Here is a 16,193-nt window from a genome sequence, read left to right on the forward strand (position 1 = left end):
AAAAGGGGCCAATGTCCACCTGGAGCTCTTAATAAAGCGACAACTTACTTTTTCTCAAACTTGATCACTGTCTGTTGATCTCCAGACTGGTCTTCTGTCGCTGCTTCTTGGCTGACAGAGGGGAGACAGACAGACAGACATTGAAAGGCTTTTAGCTGGTAATGGACACAGATCAAAGGGGAAAATGAATGAAGAATAGTGGAGCATGCTGCAGACAAGCACAGCGTGTCTTCACCTCTCCTCTGTGTTTGTCTGCTTAGGAATTTCCCATTTAGTCGTCCAGGATAGCTGAGACCTGGAGAAAGGGACAAACTGTAAATGCATGGTTCTCAAACCATGGTGTCAATTACCACTGGTAGTGCAAGGACTGCCTTTAGTGGTACTCGGAGAAAATATATGCAAGCTAAATGCAAAGAAATAAGCTGTGATACTGAAAACAAACATTAAGTATTTTAAGTAAAAGTAACTAAAAACGTGCTTTTTATACTACTTTGCTTTTATAACAGTTACTCTGACCAGAAGTGCTTTACATGTTTGGTTCTCATTGCCTGTTTCACAAAGGAAGCTCACTGGTAGCAGATGAGTTATGTCCATGAGAATATTCATAAATTACTGTGTAAAAATTCTCAACTATATCTAGGATATTCTGATTGAAATGCTCAGGCTAACTACCATTAGCAATTGAAGGTAATGATGTATATATGTGCATTTTGTACTTTCAAACACTGGCTTCATGTTTAGTATAGGAGGTTGTGTAAAAAAAATCTTATTATCTTATTACATACAAATCATTTAAAAAGCAAATAAACTGTCTTTTTCATTTAATGCAGCCATTCTGCATTCTGGCCAAGGTTAGAAGTCTAGGTTTTCCCACTTGGAGTTCTAACTTTTTTTCAGATTAAAAATGCAAAACATAATTAAATCACAACTTTAAATCTTGCAGGACCAAAACTATCAAAATGCAATAATAAGTACAGCAATGGGAATTGTTCTCTGTGATATTAAAATTGTAGAGAATTGTTGATCATTTATTACAGAGCTGCAGGTGAAGCTTAAAATTTTAATATGTAATAATTATGGTTTTCCTTGTGATAATCCTATTATCTGCTGACTAAATTGGACCTTGCCTCCTCCACAATAAGTGATGAAAGAACAGATGGAAATGAATTGTTAATTCAATGAAAAAGAATCCATCAGAATACTGAACAGCCAAAGCGGAAGTCTCCAGATGCTAATCTTTGTTCCTTTACCAGTTCAAAACCCAAAATTAATTTAAAGAACAGAAGTAATAAATAATAAGACGGGTTATTTACAGGTCAGCTGCAGCTGACGTGACTTCTGGACTTGAACTCTTCTTCCCCTCTGGTGTTGTTGAACTAAAAGATAAAATGTAAAATAAACAGTGGTTACCACTGGTAATTAAGCATAGTAACAGTGGACATTACAGTGCATAGATCTGCAGTGCTTATTCAATGATTGCTTCCGATTATGAATAACAATAATTGCATTAGGAGCAGCAGGTGTAGCAATGAAGACATTGTGTAGCAACATGATAGTGTCACTACAATAACAGAGGTTAGAGTGTACAGGAGGAGACAGAGGGAGGGATTTGGAAAATCTTTTCCACACCTGTTGATGGAAACATCAGCAACGGGCTCAAGCAGGTCAGAGAGGCTACAATAGGAGGAAAGTGGCTCATAATCAGAAACGGCTGCATAATGCATGCTGAGATGCTATCTGGCTGGCTGGAAGACAGCCGCAGCGCCAAACCAATATGATTACCTGTTATGGGATGCAGTCCCTATCGGATATGGATCAAACGGATCAGCCAAGCTGAAAAACAATTTCACACTGATTTCACTCTCAATTGTCAGCACGGCTCTGTCTTGTGTCAGAGGAATTCTGATCACATTGACTCATAATGGAAAGGTTCAATGCAGTTTGAATGGTAAACAGAAATAGAGAGAGGACGCAAAGCCAAACTCAATCGAAATCAGAATCTGGATGTTTTTACCAGATGGAAACACATTCGGCTTTATACTACACACTTTAGCAATGTGAGAAACCGATATATTTTTCCCAAAGTGTGCTGGTATAGCGTCTTGTACAATTATTTATTAGTACATTTCTGCATTTTGTAATTTTACAACAACAAACCTCACTGTCCTCCTTCCTGGGTCATAGGAAGACAGACATGTAAGGATGCTGATGAATGGCATGACAGGAACAAAAAAAAGACGGGGCAAGCAAAGGTTAGTGTTGCTGTTCTCATACACTATTTACAGTGCTACTCCAATAGCAAAGCTGGAAATTCTTTAAGTATTTAACAAGCATGGAGACTGTGTGAATATGGGCTTTTTCTTCTTTCCATGAGCGCTCTTTGTCAGGAATAATCACAGCTTTGGTCGTTACAGTGTTGTGACTGTGGGGCCAACACTGCAGACAGAGCTGGTATAAATCATTACGTTGCATATCGTGCTTCTTAGAGGGAACAGCTCTGCACAGATAGATAATTGTTTTAGAGCAGCCTGTCATCTCTTGCTACCTTTGTGTTTCCACGGCTGTCTCATCCGTCTGCTTCTCCTTCTCCTCCTTCTGCTGTTGAATGCTGAGGCTGGTGGAGAGACAAAAACAAAGCAGAAATACTAATCAGTACAGAGCACTCTCTTCCATTTCTGGACTAGTGTGCAGACAAAATGTAAGGCTTTTAAAGTTTCAAAGTCATTTCATTTGGAAATCTGAGCCTTTTGGTGCTAAAATGGAGCAGTGGATCAAACTTGGAGTTTGTGATAAAATGAATCTAATAAATCAGGATTGCTTGTCTCCTTTATCTATAGTAATAAAAAGAAACAACTGACACAAGAGGAGGGTAAGATGGGAAGCATGAGCTGTCACATCAGGCTTTTCTCACCTGTGTCCCTCAGTGTGCACTATATCAACATCATTGGCCAGGAGATCCAGGGTGTCAGATGCTTTTGCTGGACTGGGTTCACTATGCAGACATTACACCGAAAAGTCAAAGGCAGAGAAGAGTTTTGGAACTTCATCGAGGTGAGTTAAGTGTGCTTTCTATGAACCATAGTTTTACCACTGAGGAGAGTCAATTACTCAAATGAGTCTGGAAAAACAATTTGAGGGAATAAAAAGCCCTTCCTGTACCTGCAAATTAGGTTGACCATTTCGTGAGAGATGCGTTGATAAGTCTTTGCTGGTTCTTTTGGTCTGCAGAAGTGAAAAGCAAGAAGTTGATTAACAAAAGAGGAGTTTAGATATTCAAAGGGAAGATTTTAAAGCTCATGCAGGCAATTTGAGACAGAGAAGAGACTTTATAGGAGGTCCAACAGTGCCATCTTGTGGATAACATTCAACAATTCTTTTTAATTGCACGATCAGAAAGAGTATTTTTGACGAACCCGCTGTAATCCACGAGAAGTTCTGTTTCCACTGGAATTGGCTCATCCACAGCCCTGCAGAGGGATTTGCAAAAAAAAAAACCTTTCAGCATGTTATTAAAGCACCTGGTTTTGGCAAGAAGGCTTACGCCACTTTATCAAATATGTTTGTAGTGTGTTTAATCAAATGTAATTGGGGACATTCTCATGTTATGGTTGTTTAAGGCACCAAAAATAGAGAAGTGAATTGTTTTGTAATTACTCTAAAGTGAACACAATGGAAATCAGACTACATTTGTGTTAATGCCAGGCATGCTACTGCTTAAGTGAGGCAGTTTGTGATTTTGCTTACATGTTCTCTGGGGTTTGACTGTCCACTGAGCCCTCTTCTTCCTCTGCCAGCTCTAGCTTGTCATCAGCGCTGCAAAGAAAAACTCATGATCAAATAGTACATTGTTGGGGCTGTGGGCAATTAAGTTAAACTGAGAGGTTCTGTTTTTGTCTACTCATGTTTAGGGACTGCTTTCACATTTGTTTTCTTGAAGTAAATATATACATGTATGTACAGTGCCTTTATTGATACGAATGTGTTGCTCAAGATAATGAGTGCAATCATAGAATGTACACTGCTCAAAAAAAGAAAGGGAACACTTAAACAACACAATATAACTCCAAGTAAATCAAACTTCTGTGAAATCAAACTGTCCACTTAGGAAGCAGCACTGATTGACAATCAATTTCACAAATGGAAAAGACAACAAGGGGAAATCTTTGGTGATTAGCAAGACACTCAATAAAGGAGTGGTTCTGCAGGTGGGGACCACAGACCACTTCTCAGTACCTATGCTTTCTGGCTGATGTTTTGGTCACTTTTGAATGTTGGTGGTGCTTTCACACTCGTGGTAGCATGAGACGGACTCTACAACCCACACAAGTGGTTCAGATAGTGCAGCTCATCCAGGATGGCACATCAATGCGAGCTGTGGCAAGAAGGTTTGCTGTGTCTGTCAGCGTAGCGTCCAGAGTCTGGAGGTGCTACCAGGAGACAGGCCAGTACACCAGGAGACGTGGAGGAGGCCGTAGGAGGGCAACAACCCAGCAGCAGGACCTCTACCTCCACTTTTGTGCAAGGAGGGACAGGAGGAGCACTGCCAGAGCCCTGCAAAATGACCTCTAGTAGGCCACAAATGTGCATGTGTCTACACAAACGGTTAGAAACTGACTCCATGAAGATGGTATGAGGGCCTGACGTACACAAATGGGGGTTGTGCTCACAGCCCAACACCGTGCAGGATGCTTGGCATTTGCCAGAGAACACCAGGATTGGCAAATTCGAATTCGATTGAGAACATCTGGGACATCATGTCTCGCTCCATCCACCAACATCACGTTGCACCACAGACTGACCAGGAGTTGGTGGATGCTTTAGTCCAGGTCTGGGAGGAGATCCCTCAGGAGACCATCCACCGTCTCATCAGGAGCATGCCCAGGTGTTGTAGGGAGGTCATACACAATACTGAGCCTCATTTTGACTTGTTTTAAGGACATTACATCAAAGTTGGATCAGCCTGTAGTGTGTTTTTCCACTTTAATTTTGTGTGTGACTCCAAATCCAGGCCTCCATTGGTTAATAAATTTGATTTCCATTGATGAATTTTGTGGGATTTTGTTGTCAGCACATTCAACTTTGTACAGAACAAAGTATTCAATGAGAATATTTCATTCATTCAGATCAAGGATGTATTATTTGAGTGTTCCCTTTATTTTTTTGAGCAGTGTATATATATGGATCTCTAGAAATTATCCACTGCATTTAACCCATCCCTTAGGAAGCAGTGGGCTGCCATTGCATTGTGCGATGCCTGGGTAGCACTCAGGGGTAAGGGTCTTGCTCAGGGACCCAGAGTGGCAGGCTGTGGGATTCAACACAGAGTACTTGTGGCCTCTCCAGGAGGCAAATGCCTTGCTCTCTAACCTCTAGGCCACTGCTCCCCTCATTCATTCATGAAGATTTGTTTGTTTCTCTGATCTAAAAGCTTCTTGCAGTGCTGATTATGTAATGCCAAGTTACTTTTACCTGTTCAGCAAAGGTTTGTGGTTTTCTGCAAAAGTTCTCTGGGATCTCTCAAAATTAGTGAGAATTTACTTTTGTGAGACTCTGAGAAAGTTAATGTAAGAGCATCAGTATTCTCTGTGATCTGCAGACAACAACTTTAGCAAGATTCACAGTTACTTTTGTGAGATCCCACAAGAGGGGATTAAAGGCTTTGCAGCATCCTGCTTGTTTGGTCAAGGAGGAGATTAATATAGTAGATTTCTCAAAGTTTTGTGTTTTCTAGCAAACGGTTTCATTTAACAAGAATTTATTAGCATATGACAACAGCTATTTATAGCCAAAATTACTACTGCAATACCTGAAGACATCACAAACATGCTGCAAAATTGATCAGGATATTTATTTGGGCAATTCTGACCTTGGTTCTGCGGATGGCTCAAGCTCGTGCTCAACTTCAGGTTCATCTTCAGGTTCTGCTTCAGCTTCATCTTTAAGTTCTGGTTCTTGCTCCGGTTCAGTCTTCACCATCAGTTCTGCCACAGTCAGTACTGGGACAGGGGTCACAGGGGCAGGAGATGCTGTAGTGGGAGCTGAACGTGGTACTGGAACTGGCGGTACTGTGACAGTTGAAGTCAGAGCAGGAGAGTCTGAGCCAACTGATTTCTGGGCAGGTGAGGTTTTCGATGAAGGCAAAAGTTTGACCAGTGGAGTTTCAGCTTTAGTTTGTGGTGCTGTGGTGGCTACTCTAACAGACCCAGTGATGGTCGTGTTGTTGGACTTTGTTTTCTTATCCTCAGTTTGCTGTTTTTCAGCATTAGACTGGAGAAGGGGTTCTTCTTTTTCAGGTACAGCAGGAAGATTGGTTGCCTTTGGATTTGCAAGCTCCTTAACAACCGACTCATCAGTGGTCTTCACAGTGGTGTTGACCCTGTAAAGCACAGAGATAATAAATTTAACCAAGGGCAGTTATTCAGCAAAGGCTCTGGATCTAAAACATGAAATGAGACCCACGCTGTCTGTGGTTTGGGTGCAGGAGTGGATGCAGCAGATATGGGAGGAACGGCAGGGTATGGTGCTACAGTGCTGGCAGGTGCTGGAGTTGGAGCGCTCTTGCTATCATTAATAATCTCCACCCTGTATGCATATACACAGAATTACATGTAAATAACATTTCTTTTTAGCTCCATGCTTAAAAATATATAAAGAATCTCCTACTTTTTAGTCAGAAATGAAGGACTGCTGCTGGCCAAAGTAGTGTCAGGTGATGTATCTTTAGCCCTGATGATTTTAAGCGTAAACACTCAGAATAAATAAAGTTTGAACAAAGCAGATTGGAATACATTTGATTTGAAACAGAACCAGTTTCAGAAGATATCTATTAGAGATATGACCCAAGTGATACATACTCGTTTAGCTTAGCAGGAAGATTGGTTGCCTTTGGATTTGCAAGCTCCTTAACAGCCGACTCATCAGTGGTCTTCACAGTGGTGTTGACCCTGTAAAGCACAGAGATAATAAACTTAACCAAGGGCAGTTATTCAGCAAAGGCTCTGGATCTGAAACATGAAACGAGACTCACGCTGTCTGTGGTTTGGGTGCAGGAGTAGAGGCAGCAGATGTGGGAGGAACGGCAGGGGATGATGCCACAGTGCTGGAAGGTGCTGGAGGTGCAGCTTTCTTGCTATCATCAACAACTTCCACCCTGCATGCATATAAACAGATGTACATGTAAAACACAACATTTCAGTAAAATTTCTGTTTCTTTTTAGCTCCAGGCTCAAAGATATATAAAGAACTTCCTACCTTTTAGCAACAAATAAAGGACTGCTGTTGGCCAAAGTAGTGTCAGGTAATATATCTTTAACCCTGAAGATTTTAAATAGAATAAATGAGGTTTGTCAAAGCAGATTGGAATACATTTGATTTGAAACAGAACCAGTTTAAGAAGATATCTATTAGAGATATGACTCAAGTGATACATACTCGTTTAGCTTAGGAGGAGGATTGGTTGCCTTTGGATTTACAGGCTCCTTGACAGCTGACTCATCAGTTGTCTTCACAGTGGTGTTGACCCTGTAAAGCACAGAGATAATAAATTTAACCAAGGGCAGTTATTCACCAAAGGCTCTGGATCTGAAACATGAAACGAGATTCACGCTGTCTGTGGTTTGGGTGCAGGAGTAGAGGCAGCAGATGTGGGAGGAACGGCAGGGTATGGTGCTACAGTGCTGGCAGGGGATGGAGTTGGAGCGCTCTTGCTATCATCAACAATCTCCACCCTGCATGCATATGCACAGAAGTAAATATAAATAACAACATTTCTTTGTGGCTCCAGGGTTAAAGAAATATAAAAAATCTCCTACCTTTTAGCTACAAATGAAGGACTGCTGCTGGCCAAAGTAGAGTCAGGCGATGTATCTTTAGCCCTGATGATTTTAAGCGTAAACACTCAGAATAAATAAAGTTTGAACAAAGCAGATTGGAATACATTTGATTTGAAACAGAACCAGTTTCAGAAGATATCTATTAGAGATATGACCCAAGTGATACATACTCGTTTAGCTTAGCAGCGGGACTGGTAGACTTTACATTTACAGGCTCCTTAACAGTCGACTCATCAGTTGTCTTCACGGTGGTGTTGACCCTGTAAAGCACAGAGATAATAAACTTAACCAAGGGCAGTTATTCAGCAAAGGCTCTGGATCTGAAACATGAAACGAGACTCACGCTGTCTGTGGTTTGGGTGCAGGAGTAGAGGCAGCAGATGATGCCACAGTGCTGGAAGGTGCTGGAGGTGCAGCTTTCTTGCTATCATCAACAACTTCCACCCTGCATGCATATAAACAGATGTACATGTAAAACACAACATTTCAGTAAAATTTCTGTTTCTTTTTAGCTCCAGGCTCAAAGATATATAAAGAACTTCCTACCTTTTAGCAACAAATAAAGGACTGCTGTTGGCCAAAGTAGTGTCAGGTAATATATCTTTAACCCTGAAGATTTTAAATAGAATAAATGAGGTTTGTCAAAGCAGATTGGAATACATTTGATTTGAAACAGAACCAGTTTCAGAAGATATCTATTAGAGATATGACTCAAGTGATACATACTCGTTTAGCTTAGCAGGAGGATTGGTTGCCTTTGGATTTACAGGCTCCTTGACAGCTGACTCATCAGTTGTCTTCACAGTGGTGTTGACCCTGTAAAGCACAGAGATAATAAATTTAACCAAGGGCAGTTATTCAGCAAAGGTTCTGGATCTGAAACATGAAACGAGATTCACGCTGTCTGTGGTTTGGGTGCAGGAGTAGAGGCAGCAGATGTGGGAGGAACGGCAGGGTATGGTGCTACAGTGCTGGCAGGGGATGGAGTTGGAGCGCTCTTGCTATCATCAACAATCTCCACCCTGCATGCATATGCACAGAAGTAAATATAAATAACAACATTTCTTTGTGGCTCCAGGGTTAAAGAAATATAAAGAATCTCCTACCTTTTAGCCACAAATGAAGGACTGCTGCTGGCTGGAGAAGTTTCAGGTGATGTATCTTTATCTCTGAAGATTTTAAACAGAAACGATTCGGTTTGTACAAAGCAGATTGGAATATATTTGACTAGAAACAGATCCAGTTCCAGAAGCAGGTTAAAGTTCAGAATATCCATGAGAGATATGTTTTTTTTTATTTCTCTTGCTTCACTGTTTTGCTCATTCTTCTGGCAATGAAGCATAGCTGCATTTTTATTTAGTAAAAACAACATTTATAACATTCATAGAACCATTAGATTGTGGTTAATCTTAATCATTGTGAGGGAAATGTGTCATTTACAACTAAACTTGAATTTTCTTGAAATCTATTATTTGTCTTCTTCTTTAGCCAAACACCTCTCTATCTTAACCAATTCCCAGCATCGCCCTCTGTCACACCAACCTTACTGTATCGGTAAATATTCTTTTGTTTCACCTATATTTACAGGTAAAATTGGGTACGGTTCTTTGTACTACAAACAAAAATCCACTGAATCTTGCATGCTCACTCTTTCATTAGAGATATGACGAAAGTGATACATACTCGTATAGCTTAGCAGCGGACAGAACATAGGACCGTTTGGAAGGTTTTTTCTTCAGAACAGAAATGGCAGCCTCCTTCCTGCACAATCATGCACAACATGATGTTACCGTAATGTTTTCTTCCTAGGAACGAGGCTTGAGCCTCAGTATGAGCAGAGTCTTACCGTTTCTCCTGTTCCTCGGGGCTAAGCTGGTCCTCTGGGTTCTCTGAAGAGCTCCTCACAGTATGAGGGGCTCTACGGAGCAGAAGCACAAACACAAACCTCATAAAAAACATTACATTCTCAGTGAGATACAAACAATTATCTGGAAGTCTTATTTGTACACTTACATTTTCTTGTAACTCTCTGAAGGTCTTTTAGTGAACAGTTTTGGTTTGCTAGGATAAAAACATTATTTCAATGCAGAAATTTGGTAATCAGATCTCATTATGCATTTTAACCAGTTGTGTTTAATGTGAAGATGTTTTTTACCTGGGACCATTATATGATGGAGATGAAACAGGATTATCTAGTTTAGTAAAAACACCTCTGAATGAAAAAGAAAACCGGAACATTATTAGTAATATTAAGGTCAGTCATTTTCTGTACCTCTTCTTCCATAGTAGGTCGCGGGGAAGCTGGTGCCTTTCACCAGCAGTCTGTGGGCGGGAGGCAGGGTACACCCTGGACAGGTCGACAGTCCATCGCAGGACAACACACAAACAACCATGCACACACTCATTTTCACACATAAGGGCAATTCAGAGTGACCAATTAACCAAACAGTCATGTCGTTGGACTGTGGGAGGAAGCTGGAGTACCCGGTGAGAGGCCACACATGCACTGGGGAGAACATGGAAACCCCATTTAGAAAGATCCCTGGCCGGGAGTCAAACCCAGGACTTCCTTGCTGCAAGGCAACAGTGCTACTAACTGCACCCCGTAATATTAAGGTAAGTGTTATATTATTTATATTATTAAGTAGCCACACATTAATACAGGGTCATCCCAGTAAATTAGATTAGAATTGAAAAATTGCAAATACAGTTGCATACCAGGCCTCGTGAATCTCCACCAAATTCTTAAATTAACTTTGGTGCACAATTCTTCCCGGGTTTATCTCTTTTGCTTTTGCACCTTTTTCTGCACACTTTTTCCCTCGATTCAACTTTCCATTAATATGCGTGGACACAGGACTTTGTGAACAGCCAGCTTCTTTAGCAGTAATTTTTTTCGACTTACTTCAGCATTTTGCATTAATAATCCTTTTTAACTAGCTTGAAATATTTGTAATGTAATCCACATTCACTTTTTGAATTATTTTACTGAAATATACCCATTTTTCAATAGTATTCTCATTTTTTGAAATGAACCTGTATGTCTGATTTTGATTAAAGTAAAATAAATAGATTTAATCTTTGTCATATATATTTTTCAGAGAAATGTTTCAGGATGAGTATGTCTCCTACCTGATCAAGTACCCTTGAGTTGATGGTTTACTAAAAGTCAAAACAAACATTTGTTAAAAAAAGAATACAAAAGATTGCTGAAAAGTTGCTGAAAATATGGCTTTACCTCTCAGTGTCAGACTTTACTGGTGGCGGGGTGGTTTTCACTGGTGAGGAAACTGGACTTGTATCAATAGGAGCTCCGTTCAAACGCCTTGCTCTAACGTCTGCCAACCTGCATAGATTGCACAGAGAATTTTGTTGTGTGTCTTTGAATTACTGGACAGGTGATGTGATGGACAGAAACCTCTAAAAACATGTGCTTTACCATGGCTTCTCCTCCTCCTGAGTTTCAGCATCAGGTTCATCTTGTTGCTGCAGCCAGCTGCCGTCTCCCCTCAGCTTTGTTCGTACTTTAGTGGTGCGAAACACTGCTGCTCGGTCTCCCGGACACATGGAGCACATGGAAATGTGAGTTATGTCATGCATTGTAGGGTGCATTGTTATTACGTTTTAATAACGGTGAGCTTGATAACACTTGAAATCAATGAGGTTAATCCTCAAACACATATCCTAAATGCCACGAAATTAATTTTAGGTTCAGGATTTTCTTGCTGGGGGGGTATTAAATATTCGCCAAAATATTTAAAATCACATCAAGCATATTAGTTTGTAAATGTCAACTGAATAAGTTGACATTTACATTTAAACTGCTCATCTTAGCTGGGGTTGTCAGGTAAAACATGCTACCTTGTTTAAATAGGTAGCTTTTATCATAATAAGGTTTGTATTTGTTTTTAACATGGAGGAAAAACCAGGTAAGTTTGTTATATAGTATAGAGGATGCTTCTGGATTTTAACTTCATGCCATCATCCTCATGTTTATGAACTGTGCAGATCCTTTCTTCTTATACTTATTTATTAAAATACAAATGGGCTAATATTTTTTATTGTGTCTAAAGTTTAAACAGATTTTTAGAACCTAACCTAGTTTTACAGAAATGCAACTGATTTATTTGACTTAAAAAGTACTTTGAATTTAAACGATTTTGAAAATTGAGTAGTTGTATTTCAGCTAATTTACTTAAGTGTTAAACATGCATAACTTCTACAACATATTACTAAGCCAAATTGTTTAAATCAATTTGATCAGTTCATTTTACTATTTAATACCAGTACACTTATTTTTTAATTGATCAGAGTTGCTAGCAATGTTTTATTGGTAATCTGTGACCCTCTGTTTTTCTTGGGAATAAACACGATAAAGCCCCCATGCATTTTAACCACCATTCAAAATGGAAAACACAAGGGAGCATTCAATTAGCCTAAAGCAAATGTTTGTTAAACTCCATAAGTGAGAAAGCGGCTGCATGAAAAAAGCTACTCACCTAAACCTGTAGTGATGAGAAAGTTTAAAACGACTGAGAACTGAGATAAACAAGGTGGCAAGATAAACTTGGAGGTTCAAAGTTAGCGTGCCACCAAGAACATTGAGGAGGGTGGTGAGGGGGGTAGAAACAAATCTCTAAAGCACACCATTAGAGAAGTGCTGCAAAGAGTTTGGCGTTTTATGTCCATTTTTCCAGGTGTTCCATCAAAGCTGTCTACAACTAGTACTTGAAAGTCTATTTTCGTCCCCTGAAATCAGAGTTCTGACTTAAAAAGTAGGAGGTTTCTAGGAAGCCTTGAATTTATTAACCAACATGGCTGCCACGCGCAGAAAATGTATTTAAAGTTTCAGGAAACTATTTGTAAGGACTTTTCAGTTTTGTCCCATAGTGACACACATAGTATTGTAAAATAATCTATTTGTGAATATGATACCTTAGTGTTTGAACACATAAAACAGAGCAAAATAAGGTGTCATTTTGCATTTCTAATTTTAGTTAGCTCAACAACAAGCAAATCTTGCTGATTTTCCAACTTGAACACTAGAACACACTTGAGATTTAACAACATTCCCAAATTCCTGCTCTAACTTAAGGGCAATGTATCTATTACCTCTTATCATTCATAATTAGGTCATTGATAATGATAGCTAGTTTGCGATTTTCTTCAGTCAACTGACCAATCAATTCTTTCCAGAAAATGGTTTAAAAGAGAGAAAGAAGTCAAAACAGAGAAGTTTAAACAAAGCAGGAGTCTGATTTCTACCCTTGTCCTTTTTATTTTGCACCAACATTACAATCAGCTCTTTATATCAAGGGGTAGAGGTTTCCCAGTTCTTTGTGTGGCATAGGGAGAGGTTAAAGGGGTAGGATTAGCTCTTTAAAATAAAATATTTCAAGGCCACACCACAAATGAAGGGCTTTCAGTTTAGCTGATTCAAAAATGTGCTTTTTCTTATGGCCCTGATAACTGCCGTAAAGTCTAGTTAGAAACTTGTTCCTTACCAGATTAAAAAGAACATTGTATGCTAATTTCTGCCATAAACTGGATAACTATAGCAAGACCATTAACGCTGAAGGAAGCAGTGACAAGCAATAGCAGGAATTCAGTCAAAATGTCACTACAGGTAATGAGGAAATGCACAATGAGCATATAAAAAAATAAAACATTTAAAGAGTGAGTTTAGCGTTTCTACACTAATCATGCACCTGCAAGTCAAGAAAATATGGGATCTTTAAACCTTTAGGACAATTAAAGGTTGTAGCCCTTATACTAATTTACACGGTACATGAAGTCTTAATATGCTAAATCATAACAGCGACAAAACTACACTCATCATCTCAGTACAATGGGGTGATAAGATCAGCTGTTTTTGTAGGAGGCAAATGGTATCATAATTAGATCACATTAATTAGTCGTCTCACCATTTGACATGTTTCTTCTGATGGGATCTCTGTATTTTCCCCTACAGGCAGCCTGAAAAAACACATCAGCATTAAATATCATGAAGAGAACGTATATAATCAGCAAACTGTTCCTTATCTTAAAATTAGCCAATTTTCAAATGGTTCTTCCCATGGTATGTCCCCAACCCCAAAAGACTGTCAAGGATTCCTCACTGTCACCCTTCAAACATGCAGATCATCCTGTCTTACCTCTTTCCAAAAAATACTTCTATCTCCTACATATGAAAGGACACACACATTACGTCACCATAGATCAGCTCAGTATGATGTCTCAGTTTAAAGTTAAAGATAGATTTGGGTTACTTATTTCCAAATTAGTCTGTCCCACATTTTGTTTAGGATCAGAATCAAGTTGCCCTGAGATAAAATCAAGACCCTGGGGGACAATTAAGAAAATAAAAACACAAGTCAGTGAATGTTTTCTCATCTCAAAGCAGGCTATAGCTTATTTAAAAATAGGGAGAGTTCTACAAAACTAAACTGAGAATGCAAATATTAACAGAGAAAACTCCTGAGGCTTTCAGTTTACCCCTTTGAGAGCAAGCAGGGATCATGTATCTCAGGGATATTGTCCATAAAAAGTGACTCTAAATGAAAAAATTATTTTTATCCTGGCAGTCCACATATGATAAATCAATAATGAAACACAGCAGCTTTTAAAGGAAAGCACTGAAGATTAAAACTGACATGTAAAAATTCAGTCGACAAGCAATGATAATGATCAGTTGAAACTGGCAAAATTCACACAACATGACTAATCCACTTTCTGTTGACAAAAAGATGTGAAGATTATCCGTTAAATTATATTGTAAACAAGTCAGATAGTTCATAGTGAGAGTACATACCTGTTCTAATCAAATGTCCAACACGGCAATGTTCACACAGCTGAGTGTGGCCGAAGTGAGCAGAAGGAAAGTCTTTGGTCTCTGACAGGTGTCTCAGCAAACTAGCAAACAGGTACGGGCGTGAGCACTAACAAGCCCAGCCAGTCAAGGAAGGTGGACGTGGGGTGGAGCAGTGTGTGTGTGTGTGTGTATGTGTGTGTGTGTGTGTGTGTGTGTGTGTGCGTGTGTGTGTGTGTGTGCGCGTGTGTTGGGCAGAGGTTGCTAAGAACTAATTTTTTGTTTATCACATCTGTGCTTTGTTCTAGAGAGTCAGCAAGCATGTACCTGTCATGCAGGAGGATGACGATCAGTTCTTCAACATGAGCATAAGGCAACAGGGAGGAGTAGGACGAGGACAAGGTGCACAGCGTGGCATACATAAATGAGGCGAGTGGCAGCAGCGTCTCCTGTGGGGAATGCTCGTGTCACGCTCAGTGGGCAGGAAAACCCGGGAAGCAAACACACATCATTAAAATAAAATCAAGAACAGCACGCAGAGCTGAGCTGAGAAAACAAAAACATTAAGACTTGATTTACGTTGACATCTTCTGTAACATCTTGAACTCCTATTTTATATTGAAAACACAAACTTTGGGTTCTTTTTTGGCATTTTGCTTTGGGATCATAAAGGCCAGCGTTGACAGGGGGCCACAGAGTGTATTGTAAACAATATGTTTGTTCAGACTGACTGACTGAGTTGATGTTTGTTCAAGAGAAACGCAAGAAAAATGAGTCCGTGTTTTCTGCAAATGTCATGCAATTTCTACAACAGATGAAAATAGCCACAGCATGGAAATCAACAAATACCCGGCCTGTAAGAGGCCAAAATACACAGTCTCACACATTAGATTGATATTTTCACATCAGAGTAAAGTTCTGCATGGATTTCACAATGTGTCACAGAAACGGGGCAGAAGAGGAAATTTACATCTGAGAACTGAGGTTTCACTCTGGTGAACAATCCTCCATCTTCCCTTTTAACACCAAACCAGTCGGACGGGCTTGCCCCGTGGCTTTGACTTTTACAAATGAATCATTAGGGTGCTGCTGGAGCAGAATCAAAATGGGAATGCAAAGTATCTGAACTTAAACCCCACCTCGTTTTCACCACACCAACAATTGGAATGACAACAATGTTATGCCTGGAATGGTCGGAAACCTGTGTAGTAAGTGGGGCATGTGACTTGGGTTTTCTGTCAAAATGAGGCTCCCCACTGGTCCTGAATTGATCATTTTCAGGCTTTATCTTCTCGTAATAGTCAAAAAGTCAGACTATAAAGACAGACACCTGCTGTGTGTTTTTATTGCTTCACAGGCTATTGTGTTCAGTGAAATTCCTTAAATAGTTTACTGTCAGATTGCTTTTCATGTGAAAACACATCCTGGTTGAGGAAGTCTCACTGTGGACAGTTTAGGCTGCTTTTTTGTTTTTGTTGTTGTTGGTTTTTTTTTAACTAAATGATTTGCAGAGTTTTGTATAAATTAATCTGGAGCCAAAAACAACATTGATT

At 39.7% G+C, this 16,193-nt stretch overlaps 1 protein-coding gene across 7 annotated transcripts in view; it reads right to left on the reverse strand.

Moving 5' to 3' along the window:
• The window catches only part of znf185 (zinc finger protein 185 with LIM domain), a 23,793-nt gene extending 9,017 nt beyond the window's left edge, over positions 1–14,776 (reverse strand). The window contains exons 1-34 of one of the 7 annotated variants that reach the window (XM_047353355.1): positions 14,644–14,775; positions 13,757–13,808; positions 11,272–11,386; positions 11,071–11,178; positions 10,965–10,994; positions 9,988–10,044; positions 9,846–9,893; positions 9,679–9,750; positions 9,516–9,593; positions 8,939–9,001; positions 8,732–8,854; positions 8,559–8,648; positions 8,379–8,441; positions 8,176–8,277; positions 8,003–8,092; positions 7,812–7,874; positions 7,605–7,727; positions 7,432–7,521; positions 7,252–7,314; positions 7,028–7,150; positions 6,855–6,944; positions 6,664–6,726; positions 6,460–6,582; positions 5,867–6,376; positions 3,745–3,813; positions 3,414–3,467; positions 3,160–3,222; positions 2,912–2,992; positions 2,546–2,614; positions 1,783–1,833; positions 1,630–1,674; positions 1,314–1,376; positions 236–295; positions 49–111 (exon numbers count right to left, since the gene is read on the reverse strand). In XM_047353355.1, the coding sequence (XP_047209311.1) occupies positions 49–111; positions 236–295; positions 1,314–1,376; positions 1,630–1,674; positions 1,783–1,833; positions 2,546–2,614; positions 2,912–2,992; positions 3,160–3,222; positions 3,414–3,467; positions 3,745–3,813; positions 5,867–6,376; positions 6,460–6,582; positions 6,664–6,726; positions 6,855–6,944; positions 7,028–7,150; positions 7,252–7,314; positions 7,432–7,521; positions 7,605–7,727; positions 7,812–7,874; positions 8,003–8,092; positions 8,176–8,277; positions 8,379–8,441; positions 8,559–8,648; positions 8,732–8,854; positions 8,939–9,001; positions 9,516–9,593; positions 9,679–9,750; positions 9,846–9,893; positions 9,988–10,044; positions 10,965–10,994; positions 11,071–11,178; positions 11,272–11,386; positions 13,757–13,766 (2,915 nt within the window). In that variant the 5' untranslated portion in view covers positions 13,767–13,808; positions 14,644–14,775. Of the gene's footprint in view, positions 1–48; positions 112–235; positions 296–1,313; positions 1,377–1,629; positions 1,675–1,782; positions 1,834–2,545; positions 2,615–2,911; positions 2,993–3,159; positions 3,223–3,413; positions 3,468–3,744; positions 3,814–5,866; positions 6,377–6,459; positions 6,583–6,663; positions 6,727–6,854; positions 6,945–7,027; positions 7,151–7,251; positions 7,315–7,431; positions 7,522–7,604; positions 7,728–7,811; positions 7,875–8,002; positions 8,093–8,175; positions 8,278–8,378; positions 8,442–8,558; positions 8,649–8,731; positions 8,855–8,938; positions 9,002–9,515; positions 9,594–9,678; positions 9,751–9,845; positions 9,894–9,987; positions 10,045–10,964; positions 10,995–11,070; positions 11,179–11,271; positions 11,387–13,756; positions 13,809–14,643 lie in introns of all 7 variants that reach the window. The other 6 variants (XM_047353356.1, XM_047353357.1, XM_047353358.1 and 3 more) reach the window with 6 other exon arrangements.
• Positions 14,777–16,193: the final 1,417 nt, after the last annotated feature.

The sequence above is a fragment of the Girardinichthys multiradiatus genome, chromosome 23 (genome assembly GCF_021462225.1).
Source record: "Girardinichthys multiradiatus isolate DD_20200921_A chromosome 23, DD_fGirMul_XY1, whole genome shotgun sequence".
In the NCBI taxonomy this organism is placed as follows: Eukaryota; Metazoa; Chordata; class Actinopteri; order Cyprinodontiformes; family Goodeidae; genus Girardinichthys; species Girardinichthys multiradiatus.